General features: G+C 40.6%; 1 protein-coding gene across 1 annotated transcript in view; it reads right to left on the reverse strand.

The window, feature by feature from the left end:
• Positions 1 to 17428, reverse strand: part of arr (low-density lipoprotein receptor-related protein 6) — a 258989-nt gene that overhangs the window by 213992 nt on the left and 27569 nt on the right. Inside the window, exons 5-7 of the mRNA XM_071668200.1 lie at positions 13784 to 13994; positions 7451 to 7622; positions 6160 to 6197 (exon numbers count right to left, since the gene is read on the reverse strand). Of these exons, the coding sequence (XP_071524301.1) occupies positions 6160 to 6197; positions 7451 to 7622; positions 13784 to 13994 (421 nt within the window). The remainder of the gene's footprint in view (positions 1 to 6159; positions 6198 to 7450; positions 7623 to 13783; positions 13995 to 17428) is intronic.

The raw sequence follows: 17428 nt of genomic DNA on the forward strand, positions 1-17428 counted from the left end.
TGGTGGAGTGGATGAACTGTTTGTGAAAGGTACTAAGTGGTTACTAAGCAGTCAAAGGTTCTTCTGAGTGCTCTGTTTTATGTTGTTTGCAACTTTGTTATATTTGCTTTTGACAGGAAGGATGAGCTGGCAGGTCAGGGGTATTTTATGGTGGAGTGGATGAACTGTTTGTGAAAGGTACTAAGTGGTTACTAAGCAGTCAAAGGTTCTTCTGAGTGCTCTGTTTTATGTTGTTTGCAACTTTGTTATATTTGCTTTTGACAGGAAGGATGAGCTGGCAGGTCAGGGGTATTTTATGGTGGAGTGGATGAACTGTTTGTGAAAGGTACTAAGTGGTTACTAAGCAGTCAAAGGTTCTTCTGAGTGCTCTGTTTTATGTTGTTTGCAACTTTGTTATATTTGCTTTTGACAGGAAGGATGAGCTGGCAGGTCAGGGGTATTTTATGGTGGAGTGGATGAACTGTTTGTGAAAGGTACTAAGTGGTTACTAAGCAGTCAAAGGTTCTTCTGAGTGCTCTGTTTTATGTTGTTTGCAACTTTGTTATATTTGCTTTTGACAGGAAGGATGAGCTGGCAGGTCAGGGGTATTTTATGGTGGAGTGGATGAACTGTTTGTGAAAGGTACTAAGTGGTTACTAAGCAGTCAAAGGTTCTTCTGAGTGCTCTGTTTTATGTTGTTTGCAACTTTGTTATATTTGCTTTTGACAGGAAGGATGAGCTGGCAGGTCAGGGGTATTTTATGGTGGAGTGGATGAACTGTTTGTGAAAGGTACTAAGTGGTTACTAAGCAGTCAAAGGTTCTTCTGAGTGCTCTGTTTTATGTTGTTTGCAACTTTGTTATATTTGCTTTTGACAGGAAGGATGAGCTGGCAGGTCAGGGGTATTTTATGGTGGAGTGGATGAACTGTTTGTGAAAGGTACTAAGTGGTTACTAAGCAGTCAAAGGTTCTTCTGAGTGCTCTGTTTTATGTTGTTTGCAACTTTGTTATATTTGCTTTTGACAGGAAGGATGAGCTGGCAGGTCAGGGGTATTTTATGGTGGAGTGGATGAACTGTTTGTGAAAGGTACTAAGTGGTTACTAAGCAGTCAAAGGTTCTTCTGAGTGCTCTGTTTTATGTTGTTTGCAACTTTGTTATATTTGCTTTTGACAGGAAGGATGAGCTGGCAGGTCAGGGGTATTTTATGGTGGAGTGGATGAACTGTTTGTGAAAGGTACTAAGTGGTTACTAAGCAGTCAAAGGTTCTTCTGAGTGCTCTGTTTTATGTTGTTTGCAACTTTGTTATATTTGCTTTTGACAGGAAGGATGAGCTGGCAGGTCAGGGGTATTTTATGGTGGAGTGGATGAACTGTTTGTGAAAGGTACTAAGTGGTTACTAAGCAGTCAAAGGTTCTTCTGAGTGCTCTGTTTTATGTTGTTTGCAACTTTGTTATATTTGCTTTTGACAGGAAGGATGAGCTGGCAGGTCAGGGGTATTTTATGGTGGAGTGGATGAACTGTTTGTGAAAGGTACTAAGTGGTTACTAAGCAGTCAAAGGTTCTTCTGAGTGCTCTGTTTTATGTTGTTTGCAACTTTGTTATATTTGCTTTTGACAGGAAGGATGAGCTGGCAGGTCAGGGGTATTTTATGGTGGAGTGGATGAACTGTTTGTGAAAGGTACTAAGTGGTTACTAAGCAGTCAAAGGTTCTTCTGAGTGCTCTGTTTTATGTTGTTTGCAACTTTGTTATATTTGCTTTTGACAGGAAGGATGAGCTGGCAGGTCAGGGGTATTTTATGGTGGAGTGGATGAACTGTTTGTGAAAGGTACTAAGTGGTTACTAAGCAGTCAAAGGTTCTTCTGAGTGCTCTGTTTTATGTTGTTTGCAACTTTGTTATATTTGCTTTTGACAGGAAGGATGAGCTGGCAGGTCAGGGGTATTTTATGGTGGAGTGGATGAACTGTTTGTGAAAGGTACTAAGTGGTTACTAAGCAGTCAAAGGTTCTTCTGAGTGCTCTGTTTTATGTTGTTTGCAACTTTGTTATATTTGCTTTTGACAGGAAGGATGAGCTGGCAGGTCAGGGGTATTTTATGGTGGAGTGGATGAACTGTTTGTGAAAGGTACTAAGTGGTTACTAAGCAGTCAAAGGTTCTTCTGAGTGCTCTGTTTTATGTTGTTTGCAACTTTGTTATATTTGCTTTTGACAGGAAGGATGAGCTGGCAGGTCAGGGGTATTTTATGGTGGAGTGGATGAACTGTTTGTGAAAGGTACTAAGTGGTTACTAAGCAGTCAAAGGTTCTTCTGAGTGCTCTGTTTTATGTTGTTTGCAACTTTGTTATATTTGCTTTTGACAGGAAGGATGAGCTGGCAGGTCAGGGGTATTTTATGGTGGAGTGGATGAACTGTTTGTGAAAGGTACTAAGTGGTTACTAAGCAGTCAAAGGTTCTTCTGAGTGCTCTGTTTTATGTTGTTTGCAACTTTGTTATATTTGCTTTTGACAGGAAGGATGAGCTGGCAGGTCAGGGGTATTTTATGGTGGAGTGGATGAACTGTTTGTGAAAGGTACTAAGTGGTTACTAAGCAGTCAAAGGTTCTTCTGAGTGCTCTGTTTTATGTTGTTTGCAACTTTGTTATATTTGCTTTTGACAGGAAGGATGAGCTGGCAGGTCAGGGGTATTTTATGGTGGAGTGGATGAACTGTTTGTGAAAGGTACTAAGTGGTTACTAAGCAGTCAAAGGTTCTTCTGAGTGCTCTGTTTTATGTTGTTTGCAACTTTGTTATATTTGCTTTTGACAGGAAGGATGAGCTGGCAGGTCAGGGGTATTTTATGGTGGAGTGGATGAACTGTTTGTGAAAGGTACTAAGTGGTTACTAAGCAGTCAAAGGTTCTTCTGAGTGCTCTGTTTTATGTTGTTTGCAACTTTGTTATATTTGCTTTTGACAGGAAGGATGAGCTGGCAGGTCAGGGGTATTTTATGGTGGAGTGGATGAACTGTTTGTGAAAGGTACTAAGTGGTTACTAAGCAGTCAAAGGTTCTTCTGAGTGCTCTGTTTTATGTTGTTTGCAACTTTGTTATATTTGCTTTTGACAGGAAGGATGAGCTGGCAGGTCAGGGGTATTTTATGGTGGAGTGGATGAACTGTTTGTGAAAGGTACTAAGTGGTTACTAAGCAGTCAAAGGTTCTTCTGAGTGCTCTGTTTTATGTTGTTTGCAACTTTGTTATATTTGCTTTTGACAGGAAGGATGAGCTGGCAGGTCAGGGGTATTTTATGGTGGAGTGGATGAACTGTTTGTGAAAGGTACTAAGTGGTTACTAAGCAGTCAAAGGTTCTTCTGAGTGCTCTGTTTTATGTTGTTTGCAACTTTGTTATATTTGCTTTTGACAGGAAGGATGAGCTGGCAGGTCAGGGGTATTTTATGGTGGAGTGGATGAACTGTTTGTGAAAGGTACTAAGTGGTTACTAAGCAGTCAAAGGTTCTTCTGAGTGCTCTGTTTTATGTTGTTTGCAACTTTGTTATATTTGCTTTTGACAGGAAGGATGAGCTGGCAGGTCAGGGGTATTTTATGGTGGAGTGGATGAACTGTTTGTGAAAGGTACTAAGTGGTTACTAAGCAGTCAAAGGTTCTTCTGAGTGCTCTGTTTTATGTTGTTTGCAACTTTGTTATATTTGCTTTTGACAGGAAGGATGAGCTGGCAGGTCAGGGGTATTTTATGGTGGAGTGGATGAACTGTTTGTGAAAGGTACTAAGTGGTTACTAAGCAGTCAAAGGTTCTTCTGAGTGCTCTGTTTTATGTTGTTTGCAACTTTGTTATATTTGCTTTTGACAGGAAGGATGAGCTGGCAGGTCAGGGGTATTTTATGGTGGAGTGGATGAACTGTTTGTGAAAGGTACTAAGTGGTTACTAAGCAGTCAAAGGTTCTTCTGAGTGCTCTGTTTTATGTTGTTTGCAACTTTGTTATATTTGCTTTTGACAGGAAGGATGAGCTGGCAGGTCAGGGGTATTTTATGGTGGAGTGGATGAACTGTTTGTGAAAGGTACTAAGTGGTTACTAAGCAGTCAAAGGTTCTTCTGAGTGCTCTGTTTTATGTTGTTTGCAACTTTGTTATATTTGCTTTTGACAGGAAGGATGAGCTGGCAGGTCAGGGGTATTTTATGGTGGAGTGGATGAACTGTTTGTGAAAGGTACTAAGTGGTTACTAAGCAGTCAAAGGTTCTTCTGAGTGCTCTGTTTTATGTTGTTTGCAACTTTGTTATATTTGCTTTTGACAGGAAGGATGAGCTGGCAGGTCAGGGGTATTTTATGGTGGAGTGGATGAACTGTTTGTGAAAGGTACTAAGTGGTTACTAAGCAGTCAAAGGTTCTTCTGAGTGCTCTGTTTTATGTTGTTTGCAACTTTGTTATATTTGCTTTTGACAGGAAGGATGAGCTGGCAGGTCAGGGGTATTTTATGGTGGAGTGGATGAACTGTTTGTGAAAGGTACTAAGTGGTTACTAAGCAGTCAAAGGTTCTTCTGAGTGCTCTGTTTTATGTTGTTTGCAACTTTGTTATATTTGCTTTTGACAGGAAGGATGAGCTGGCAGGTCAGGGGTATTTTATGGTGGAGTGGATGAACTGTTTGTGAAAGGTACTAAGTGGTTACTAAGCAGTCAAAGGTTCTTCTGAGTGCTCTGTTTTATGTTGTTTGCAACTTTGTTATATTTGCTTTTGACAGGAAGGATGAGCTGGCAGGTCAGGGGTATTTTATGGTGGAGTGGATGAACTGTTTGTGAAAGGTACTAAGTGGTTACTAAGCAGTCAAAGGTTCTTCTGAGTGCTCTGTTTTATGTTGTTTGCAACTTTGTTATATTTGCTTTTGACAGGAAGGATGAGCTGGCAGGTCAGGGGTATTTTATGGTGGAGTGGATGAACTGTTTGTGAAAGGTACTAAGTGGTTACTAAGCAGTCAAAGGTTCTTCTGAGTGCTCTGTTTTATGTTGTTTGCAACTTTGTTATATTTGCTTTTGACAGGAAGGATGAGCTGGCAGGTCAGGGGTATTTTATGGTGGAGTGGATGAACTGTTTGTGAAAGGTACTAAGTGGTTACTAAGCAGTCAAAGGTTCTTCTGAGTGCTCTGTTTTATGTTGTTTGCAACTTTGTTATATTTGCTTTTGACAGGAAGGATGAGCTGGCAGGTCAGGGGTATTTTATGGTGGAGTGGATGAACTGTTTGTGAAAGGTACTAAGTGGTTACTAAGCAGTCAAAGGTTCTTCTGAGTGCTCTGTTTTATGTTGTTTGCAACTTTGTTATATTTGCTTTTGACAGGAAGGATGAGCTGGCAGGTCAGGGGTATTTTATGGTGGAGTGGATGAACTGTTTGTGAAAGGTACTAAGTGGTTACTAAGCAGTCAAAGGTTCTTCTGAGTGCTCTGTTTTATGTTGTTTGCAACTTTGTTATATTTGCTTTTGACAGGAAGGATGAGCTGGCAGGTCAGGGGTATTTTATGGTGGAGTGGATGAACTGTTTGTGAAAGGTACTAAGTGGTTACTAAGCAGTCAAAGGTTCTTCTGAGTGCTCTGTTTTATGTTGTTTGCAACTTTGTTATATTTGCTTTTGACAGGAAGGATGAGCTGGCAGGTCAGGGGTATTTTATGGTGGAGTGGATGAACTGTTTGTGAAAGGTACTAAGTGGTTACTAAGCAGTCAAAGGTTCTTCTGAGTGCTCTGTTTTATGTTGTTTGCAACTTTGTTATATTTGCTTTTGACAGGAAGGATGAGCTGGCAGGTCAGGGGTATTTTATGGTGGAGTGGATGAACTGTTTGTGAAAGGTACTAAGTGGTTACTAAGCAGTCAAAGGTTCTTCTGAGTGCTCTGTTTTATGTTGTTTGCAACTTTGTTATATTTGCTTTTGACAGGAAGGATGAGCTGGCAGGTCAGGGGTAGTTTAAGGTGGAGTGGATGAACTGTTTGTGAAAGGTACTAAGTGGTTACTAAGCAGTCAAAGGTTCTTCTGAGTGCTCTGTTTTATGTTGTTTGCAACTTTGTTATATTTGCTTTTGACAGGAAGGATGAGCTGGCAGGTCAGGGGTATTTTATGGTGGAGTGGATGAACTGTTTGTGAAAGATATAAAAGGATCCCTTTTCTTGTCCAAAGCTAATACTAATTAGTGTTCTAAGGGCATTTACTTTGTAAGATGCTTCTGTGTTGATTACAGTGGAATGGGCTGTGAATGTCACATGGGTGTCAATATGTGATGCCCACAGAAGTAGTTGTTTTGATAACTAGGTAGCAACAGGCCATTCAAGGAGATGGGAGGATGTAGATTGAATTCATTTCTGTCTGTTGAGTCATATGGATGCCTATAAACTTTTATGGAGAGGCACACATTCTATTACCAGTAAGTCCTTGTTTTAATTGTTTAATGTAGTGTGGCATGTCTGTTGTTGCTACTGTGGTGCCAGGGAGCTGTGATAAGAATGTAAGGACTGCACATGAAAGGATTTATACACTGTGGTGTTTAGAAGGTGATAGGAAGTTCTGTAGAAAGAGAATGAAAAAAGTTTTAGAGATAGAATTGTTCCTTGGCAAATTCTGTTGAAGTACTTATGTGGTAAATCTGTCTCTAACTCTGAACCTGACTGGCTTGGTAGCTGGCTAGAAAGTCAGAACCACTTTTTGTTACTGCTGTGGATGGTAATATCAAGTGACTTTTCTGTGAGGATACATCGGGGCCTGTGTCAAATGCTTTGTTGATATTTAAAGCCACTAATAAAGAGAGGTAGGTGAGCTGTGCTTGGATGAAGTGATTCAGGATATGTGTGAGGTTTGTGGAGTGACTGAGTCTAAAGCCAGGTTGTAAGATAGAAAATGGAACTAGTTGTTTCATTATGATGATCAATTTTAAAAGTTTGTATACAGAAGAAAGTAGTGATATTGGACAACAAAAGGAAACATAGTTGGGTGGAATGAGAGGGTTTTAGGATCATTAGTATATTGGCAAGCTTCCATATGTAAGTGCTTTTGTCTGCGCTAGACTGGCTCTCTGCCAGCGACCTTTTAAAGGTGAGGCACTAAAGGATATGAGGTGGCTCTGGAGTTCACTACTTATGGAGACTTTATTGCTGGAGCCACCACAATGAGGGAGTTCCTGAAGGGAACAGGTGTCAGACACACAAATAGATAGCCAGGAGCAGTTGAAGATATCTGTAAATGCTTGGACTGCAACTGGGCCAAAGCATTTTATGTGGAAGTCTGGGCAAGTTCTGTACATGTCAGCAAGAATAATAGGAGGGTAAGCAGTTTTTTCTGAGAGGATTCTATGTACATTTTTTGTGGCTTTTCAGTCTGAGTTACAGGCATTCTGAGGCTTATTTCATAGCAGCATTTCATGAGTATGTTTGGGTGCTCTTTGGGAGATCCACACATCCATACATAAGGGAAAAAGGAGCATGTCTGAAAAAATAAAACTTTAGAAACAAAATATCCAAAAAGTGAAAACAGAGAAGCTATTAATAAAGGAAATGGTGAAAGACCTTACCCTTTGACCAACGCTGCAGTAGTGTATGGCTCTTGTCTCCCAATCAGTCCAATATAACGTGTGATTAGAATATGTCAAAGCAAATGGGTGAGGCAATTTATCCTGGACCACCTGTTAATAAGAATCATATCTCATGTAACTCATAAATACAATTGAAATTCAGCATGTACACGCAAAAATGCTCAATATGACACAGATATTGAGCTAAAATACTCTCTGCAATATCTCTACAAATGGTGAAATTTGAAACATTTGCTCTGGACAGCCAAAATACCACACACATTCAATTCTCAATTCATCTTCACAGCAAATATTCTCCTCAGTCTATCCTTAAATTCATATATGGCTTCTCCATATTCTCAGGCATATGCTTTTTTTTTTCTTTCTTTATTATATCTATTCACCATTTCCCACCTTTGCAATGTAACATTAGGAATGAACAACAGAGCTTTTGAGTAAAAATTCTTTTTTTCGGATTCTTCAGATCCTACTCTTGAAAGTAATGAAACTTGAGAGGATGCTTTCCAGCCCCTACTTTTGCCCCTCTTTTTTGTTTATATATATTTATTTTACTTTGTCGCTGTCTCCCGCATTAACGAGGTAGTGCGAGGAAGCAGACGAAAGAATGGCCCAACCCACCCACACACACATGTATATATATAGATGTCTACACACGCAAATATTCATACCTATACATCTCAACATATACATATATATACACACACAGACATATATATATATATATACACATGTACATAATTCATATTGTCTGCCTTTATTCATTCCCATCGCCACCCCGCCACACATGAAATGAAAACCCCCTCCCCCCGCTTGTGCGCGAAGGTAGCGCTAGGAAAAGACAACATAGGTCACATTCTTTCACATTCAGTCTCTAGCTGTCATGTATAATGCACCGAAACCACAGCTCCCTTTCCACATCCAGGCCCCACACAACTTTCCATGGTTTACCCCAGATGCTTCACATGCCCTGGTTCAATCCAATGACAGCACGTTGACCCCAGTATACCACATCATTCCAATTCACTCTATTCCTTGCATGCCTTTCACCCTCCTGCATGTTCAGGCCCCAATCACTCAAAGTCTTTTTCACTTCATCTTTCCACCTCCAATTTGGTCTCCCACTTCTCCTCGTTCCCTCCACCTCTGACACATACATCCTCTTGGTCAATCTTTTCTAACTCATTCTCTCTATGTGACCAAACCATTCCAAAACACCCTCTTCTGCTCTCCCAACCACACTCTTTTTATTACCACACATCTCTCTTACCCTTACATTACTTACTCAATGAAACCACCTCACACCACATATTGTCCTCAAACATCTCATTTCCAGCACATCCACCCTCCTCTGCACAACTCTATCTACAGCCCATGCCTTGCAACCATATAACATTGTTGGAACCACCATTCCTTCAAGCATACCCATTTTTGCTTTCCGAGATAATGTTTTCAACTTCCACACACTCTTCAATGATCCCAGAACTTTCGCCCCCTCCCCCACACCTGTGACTCACTTTGACTTGTCCCTCAACCCTACTGTACCTAATAACCTTGCTCTTATTCACATTTACTCTCAGCTTTCTTCTTTCATACACTTTACCAAACTTAGTCACCAGCTTCTTCAGTTTCTCACCTGAATCAGCCATAAGCGCTGTATCATCAGCGAACAACAACTGACACTTCCCAAGTCCTCTCATCCACAACAGACTGCTTATTTGCCCCTCTCTCCAAAACTCTTGCATTCATCTCCCTAACAACCCAATCCACAAACAAATTAAATAACCATTGAGACATCACACACCCCTGCCGCAAACCTACATTCACTAGGAACCAATTACTTTCCTCTCTTCCTACTCGTACACATGCCTTACATCCTCAATAAAAACTTTTCACTGCTTCTAGCAATTTACCTCCAACACCATATACTCTTAATACCTTCCACAGAGCATCTCTATCAACACTATCATATGCCTTCTCCAGATCCATAAATGCTACATACAAATCCATCTGTTTTTCTAAGTATTTCTAACATACATTCTTCAAAGCAAACACCTGATCCACACATCCTCTACACTTCTGAAACCACACTGCTCTTCCCAAAGCTGATGCTCTGTACATGCTTTTACCCTCTCAATCAATACTCTTCCATACAATTTCCCAGGAATACTCAACAAACTTATACCTCTATGATTTGAACACTCACTTTTAACCCCTTTGCCTTTGTACAATGGTACCATCTATTCAATCATACCATGATGCGACAATAATCATTGCTTTGCATACCAGTTTATGTCTTCAACTACCGTATCAACTAGAAAACTGGGAAAATGCTGCTATATTTTCTGATGTTCTTTATTTGTACATAGGACAATGTTGTTATCAGCATAGGCAAATTTTTAACAAGACCAATATGGGGAAAAGAATAACTTTTCTCTGGTCCAACCCACAGCATCAGTTAGACTATCCAAGTCTGAGCTTGAATTACCTTGAAATGATATTTTCACTGTTTAACCATAGAATCGTCACTATCATATTCATTATTCATCATCCCTTAGCAAACTCAAGTGCAAAAACTGAAAGAAGAAGCAAAATTAAACCTGATGCCTGTTCCAATTCGAACTCCCTCAAATGGCTGGCCACAGCAAGTCTCTTCATAAGTAAAGAACTCCAGTGCCACTTCTTAGCTTTTACTGCCACACCCTTAATAGGCCACTGGCAGAGGGCAAGTCTAGCACAAAGTTTGCAGGGGTTCCTAACTAACGTTCCTAAAGACTACTTCTATCTAATGCTCCTACTTACGAATGATAAAAAAAAAAGAAAGAGCAATCATTCATACACATGATAAGGGATGGATGGATGAAGGTCACTTAAAAATATGGCTGAAAAAGGGGTGATGTTTCAGACTGTGGAAACTGCAACAAGAAAAGAGACTACTTGCCTGGAATATGTTTAAATCCCATCTTAGGGTTAATACTATTGTAAGTTAGATCCTAGAACACAAATATAACACTGATGCCTGGTGATCTAACCAGATTTATGCAAGCTCTTGAAGTCTCTTCAGATAAACCATTCAAAGATGCTATAGGGAATTTGAAAAGTCGATGATCAAATGAGAAAAGTCATTTACAAAGGAAGACAGTATGAAGGCTCCCACATTATCAATCTTATAAAAATGGGTTGAAAAGGTGTGGGAAAATAGACCTGATATTGTGAACTAGCCTAATAAGAGCATGATCTCAAATGTGTTTGATAGGACAGGATGATAAGGCCAGTGCTGATATGGTTTTGGATGAAATCAAGCTTTTCTAGAGAAATTTTAGTAATAAAATTTCTCGAGAAAAGCTTCATTTCATCCTTAACTCATAAATCTTCATATTCAAAGGCGCATATAAACATACCCATGCATACTTTACACAATCCCAATCTTTCCTTTCACCCATACTATTCTTGATCCATTCCATCCAAGCTCTGTAACACCCTATACACTCTTGCTGATAGCAGAATTGCTCATCCTCTTTCCCCTCTGCCCCAACAATTTTCACTCATTCCTGTCCATCCCACACCTCCTTCTATGCCCTCCCATAACTCACAATCATCATTTCCATTTTCACTCCACACACCCTCCCCAGGGATAAAGGGTTTCCCTAATCCCCAGCACATCCAAGCTACAACTTTTAACTTCTCCACAAGCTCCCTCCTTTTACTGTCACCAGGCATACCATTCACATTCATTGCCATCACCCTCAATTGCTTGTCTCTCTTAATCTTTGACATAGCTGGTAGATCCCAGTGCTGCTTCTTAGCCAATTGTGCCTCAACCTTAACAGATCATTGGCAGTGTGCCTCAACCTTAACAGATCATTGGCAGAGGGCAAATCCATCGCAGTGTTTCCAGAGGCAGCAAGGCTCCAAAACTGTCAAAAAACTAAAATGTCATACCAGACCTCAGATTTTGTCTAAATTTTAAGGATTACCCTGATGGAGTTGGGCAACAAATCCCACTTCAGTTCCACCCCTAAGGGGCGTATTAACAAGATCACTACCAGAAGGTGGGATGAGAGAGATACTCTAATAAAACTGAAGTATCCCCTTGAGGTATTGAAATTTGACAAATTTCCCCAGAAGGTGGGATGAGAGAGATACTCTAATAAAACTGAAGTATCCCCTTGAGGTTTTGAAATTTGACAAATTTCCCCAATGTTAAGCTTCTTTTTTACTTTTCACAGCAGCACCACCTCCTACCTCATTGGTTATGATACTGCCAGTGTGCAAATTTCAGTTATGGAAATATTTTCATTACATCTTGTGCTACCACATCATGATTTACATTACAGATCTTACAACCTTTTAAATTCTGTCTCACATGAACGTTACAAAAACTTACTCAAACAAAGAACACGAGAATCTTCTTCAATAAGAGTAAGGAAGTCACTCATGGCCAGAATACCAGTATTTAACCAGACTTTTAAAAAAGGTGAAATACTAACATTTGACTACCTTGGGCTTGCTTTAGGGCAGACATGATTTAAGTGGGGAGTCCAGCCTAACTAAAACATCATCTGCCATGTACCATCATAACGTAAAGTACTACTTTTAAGTGTTTTGCTTCATCAAATACTGAGCTCAATTCATTTGAAATATAGAAGAATAAAATACCCAATCTGCAGAACCTTGCCTCATACCTTCTAACCAAAAGAAGTTTTCTTATGGTATACTACAAATAGGAACATTAGGCAGGAATAGCAGTTAGTAGGAACAATTAATAAGAGTCTCTGCAAACACTACATTAGTTGCCCTCTGCCAGTGGCGTATGAAGGCTAAGGCATTAAAGGTTAAGAAGCAGCACTGGAGTTTACCAGTTATGGAGACTCTATTGCCACGGCCAAGCAGCACTGGAGTTAACTAGCTATGGAGGCTCTGTTGTCATGGGAACCACACCGAGGGAGTCCCGGAGGGCAAAAGCATCAGAGATATACTGTACTACTACTGCTGCTATTATACTATTATCATTTCAATTTTGTTTTACTCACTGTACTGTGCTCTGTCCCTTGAATGTGTGATCCATAAATTAATTTGGCATTTCTGGGGAAATTAACAACAAGAACCAATTCTCCTTCTTCCCAAAGAGTTTAAGTATTAGTATTTACTGAATTGCAGTTTGAGGGGGTTTCCATGCATATAAATCCCATGAACGGTGAGATCCAATTGTACAATATTCATTACTTCTATTAAGGACAACATACATAATTATGCATAGGCCTTACATGTGGCACTGCCACTTGCAAGTGAATGATTGGTCTGACCAGTAGTCAAATGCCAGTGATCATTTACTATGGCCATACATGTCTTATGAAACTTTTTCTATTCTTTCTGTATCTACATTATCTACTTCATTTTTCATGAGACCCTTACAAACAAATCACCAGATACTGGGTCACAGGAAACTGGTGACCACATATATACCACATTGCTCAGATTCACTCTATCCCACACACGTCTCAGGCCCTCCTTCTTGTTCAACCCCAGCCATCATGGCGAAATCTCATCGCAGGTAGGCAGGTACTCATCCTTGTTCCCTTCACTTCACTTTTGATCCTAAACCCTCTAGTCAGTCCCTTAGCAATCACCCTTACCCTATGTCCAAACCACTTAAGCACACCCTGTTCAGCTCAATCAACCATATACTTCTCATTGCCATACCCTTCTCAAGCACTATCATTTCTTAGTTGATCAACCCTCCTTACACCAAATATTGTCCTCAAGCATTTCATTTCCAACATTTCCACCCACTTCCATACTTCTTCATTTAGGGCACATACTTCACATCCATACAGCACCATAGGAACTCATTTTTGCACACTAACAGAATGACCTTTTCCAACATTCCTCAATGGAACTAGGGCCTTTGCCCCTCTCACACACCCTATGATTCACACCAGCTCCCATTATTCCATTCCCCAGAATCCAACACAATGTACTTCTTCCAAGGTCACTAAATTCATATCCATGCTCAAACTGACTTGTTTACCTCCCTGCTTATCCTCATTACCTTATTTTCATTCACATCAAATCTTAACTTCCTCCATTCACACATTCTTCCAAACTCAAACACCAGCTTCTGCAGTTTCTCAAGTCAACAAAACAGTGGCATCTGGAAAATGCAATTGACTTATCTCACTTAAAAGCAATAAGTCTTATGGAGATACACTGTAAAAAGACAATCTACTTATTCTTAGAAAATGTTTCTTTACCTTTGTTCTCCTCTCCCCATCAAAATCTACTGAAGCAATATAAGACAGTTTTGCATCAGCCCAATATAAGACTCGCTGGTCATAGTCTACAGTGAGTCCATTAGGCCAGAATATTTCATCTTTGACAATAACCAATCTTGTTGATGAGTCTCCATTCATTCCTGCTCTCTCAATCTTGGGATTTTCACCCCAATCAGTCCAAAACATCAACCTGTAAGACACATATAAATCAAATAAACAAAAACAGTGAAGGAAACTTTACAAAAATGACACTTCTAAAAGGTAACTACTGTATAAAATGTCGCACACCTCAATTACTTTACTAAAAACAGTTACTAACCAAGTCAAAAGCATTTCCTGGTTAAGCCAATGAATATAGGCTAGTCTTGGATAGGTATTTGGTGAAAAGATTAATAATTTCATTACTTTTAGCGAGGTAGCGCAAGGAAACGGACAAAAGAATGGCCCAACCCACACACATACACATGTATATAATTACACATCTACACATGCACATATGAATACCTGTACATCTCAATGTATACATATATATACACACACAGACATATACATATATACTTTTTTTTTTTTTGCTTTGTCACTGTCTCCCGCGTTTGCGAGGTAGCGCAAGGAAACAGACGAAAGAAATGGCCCAACCCACCCCCATACACATGTATATACATACGTCCACACACGCAAATATACATACCTACACAGCTTTCCATGGTTTACCCCAGACGCTTCACATGCCTTGATTCAATCCACTGACAGCACGTCAACCCCGGTATACCACATCGCTCCAATTCACTCTATTCCTTGCCCTCCTTTCACCCTCCTGCATGTTCAGGCCCCGATCACACAAAATCTTTTTCACTCCATCTTTCCACCTCCAATTTGGTCTCCCTCTTCTCCTTGCTCCCTCCACCTCCGACACATATATCCTCTTGGTCAATCTTTCCTCACTCATCCTCTCCATGTGCCCAAACCACTTCAAAACACCCTCTTCTGCTCTCTCAACCACGCTCTTTTTATTTCCACACATCTCTCTTACCCTTACGTTACTCACTCGATCAAACCACCTCACACCACACATTGTCCTCAAACATCTCATTTCCAGCACATCCATCCTCCTGCGCACAACTCTATCCATAGTCAACGCCTCGCAACCATACAGCATTGTTGGAACCACTATTCCTTCAAACATACCCATTTTTGCTTTCCGAGATAATGTTCTCGACTTCCACACATTCTTCAAGGCCCCAGAATTTTCGCCCCCTCCCCCACCCTATGATCCACTTCCGCTTCCATGGTTCCATCCGCTGCCAGATCCACTCCCAGATATCTAAAACACTTCACTTCCTCCAGTTTTTCTCCATTCAAACTCACCTCCCAATTGACTTGACCCTCAACCCTACTGTACCTAATAACCTTGCTCTTATTCACATTTACTCTTAACTTTCTTCTTCCACACACTTTACCAAACTCAGTCACCAGCTTCTGCAGTTTCTCACATGAATCAGCCACCAGCGCTGTATCATCAGCGAACAACAACTGACTCACTTCCCAAGCTCTCTCATCCCCAACAGACTTCATACTTGCCCCTCTTTCCAAAACTCTTGCATTTACCTCCCTAACAACCCCATCCATAAACAAATTAAACAACCATGGAGACATCACACACCCCTGCCGCAAACCTACATTCACTGAGAACCAATCACTTTCCTCTCTTCCTACACGTACACATGCCTTACATCCTCGATAAAAACTTTTCACTGCTTCTAACAACTTTCCTCCCACACCATATATTCTTAATACCTTCCACAGAGCATCTCTATCAACTCTATCATATGCCTTCTCCAGATCCATAAATGCTACATACAAATCCATTTGCTTTTCTAAGTATTTCTCACAGACATTCTTCAAAGCAAACACCTGATCCACACATCCTCTACCACTTCTGAAACCACACTGCTCTTCCCCAATCTGATGCTCTGTACATGCCTTCACCCTCTCAATCAATACCCTCCCATATAATTTACCAGGAATACTCAACAAACTTATACCTCTGTGCTTTGAGCACTCACTCTTATCCCCTTTGCCTTTGTACAATGGCACTATGCACGCATTCCGCCAATCCTCAGGCACCTCACCATGAGTCATACATACATTAAATAACCTTACCAACCAGTCAACAATACAGTCACCCCCTTTTTTAATAAATTCCACTGCAATACCATCCAAACCTGCTGCCTTGCCGGCTTTCATCTTCCGCAAAGCTTTCACTACCTCTTCTCTGTTTACCAAATCATTTTCCCTAACCCTCTCACTTTGCACACCACCTCGACCAAAACACCCTATATCTGCCACTCTATCATCAAACACATTCAACAAACCTTCAAAATACTCACTCCATCTCCTTCTCACATCACCACTACTTGTTATCACCTCCCCATTTGCGCCCTTCACATTTGCTCCCTTGTCTTACGCACTTTATTTACCTCCTTCCAGAACATCTTTTTATTCTCCCTAAAATTTAATGATACTCTCTCACCCCAACTCTCATTTGCCCTTTTTTTCACCTCTTGCACCTTTCTCTTGACCTCCTGAGTTTGGTAAAGTGTGTGAAAGAAGAAAGTTAAGAGTAAATGTGAATAAGAGCAAGGTTATTAGGTACAGTAGCTACGGTTGAGGGTCAAGTCAATTGGGAGGTGAGTTTGAATGGAGAAAAACTGGAGGAAGTGAAGTGTTTTAGATATCTGGGAGTGGATCTGGCAGCGGATGGAAACATGGAAGCGGAAGTGGATCATAGGGTGGGGGAGGGGGCGAAAATTCTGGAAGCCTTGAAGAATGTGTGGAAGTCGAGAACATTATCTCGGAAAGCAAAAATGGGTATGTTTGAAGGAATAGTGGTTCCAACAATGTCGTATGGTTGCGAGGCGTGAACTATGGATAGAGTTGTGCGCAGGAGGATGGATGTGCTGGAAATGAGATGTTTGAGGACAATGTGTGGTGTGAGGTGGTTTGATCGAGTAAGTAACGTAAGGGTAAGAGAGATGTGTGGAAATAAAAAGAGCGTGGTTGAGAGAGCAGAAGAGGGTGTTTTAAAATGGTTTGGTCACATGGAGAGAATGAGTGAGGAGAGATTGACCAAGAGGATATATGTGTCGGAGGTGGAGGGAATGAGGAGAAGAGGGAGACCAAATTGGAGGTGGAAAGATGGAGTGAAAAAGATTTTGTGTGATCGGGGCCTGAACATGCAGGAGGGTGAAAGGAGGGCAAGGAATAGAGTGAACTGGAGCGATGTGGTATACCGGGGTTGACGTGCTGTCAGTGGATTGAATCAAGGCATGTGAAGCGTCTGGGGAAAACCATGGAGAGCTGTGTAGGTATGTATATTTGCATGTGTGGACATATGTATATACATGTGTATGGGGGTGGGTTGGGCCATTTCTTTCGTCTGTTTCCTTGCGCTACCTCGCAAACACGGGAGACAGCAAAAAAAAAAAAAAAAAAAAAAAAATATATATATATAAATATATATATATGGCGGATTCATGTGAGAAACTGCAGAAGCTGGTGACGGAGTTTGGTAAAGTGTGTGGAAGAAGAAAGTTAAGAGTAAATGTGAATAAGAGCAAGGTTATT

This window comes from Panulirus ornatus, chromosome 2, assembly GCF_036320965.1.
Source record: "Panulirus ornatus isolate Po-2019 chromosome 2, ASM3632096v1, whole genome shotgun sequence".
Classification (NCBI taxonomy): domain Eukaryota; kingdom Metazoa; phylum Arthropoda; class Malacostraca; order Decapoda; family Palinuridae; genus Panulirus; species Panulirus ornatus.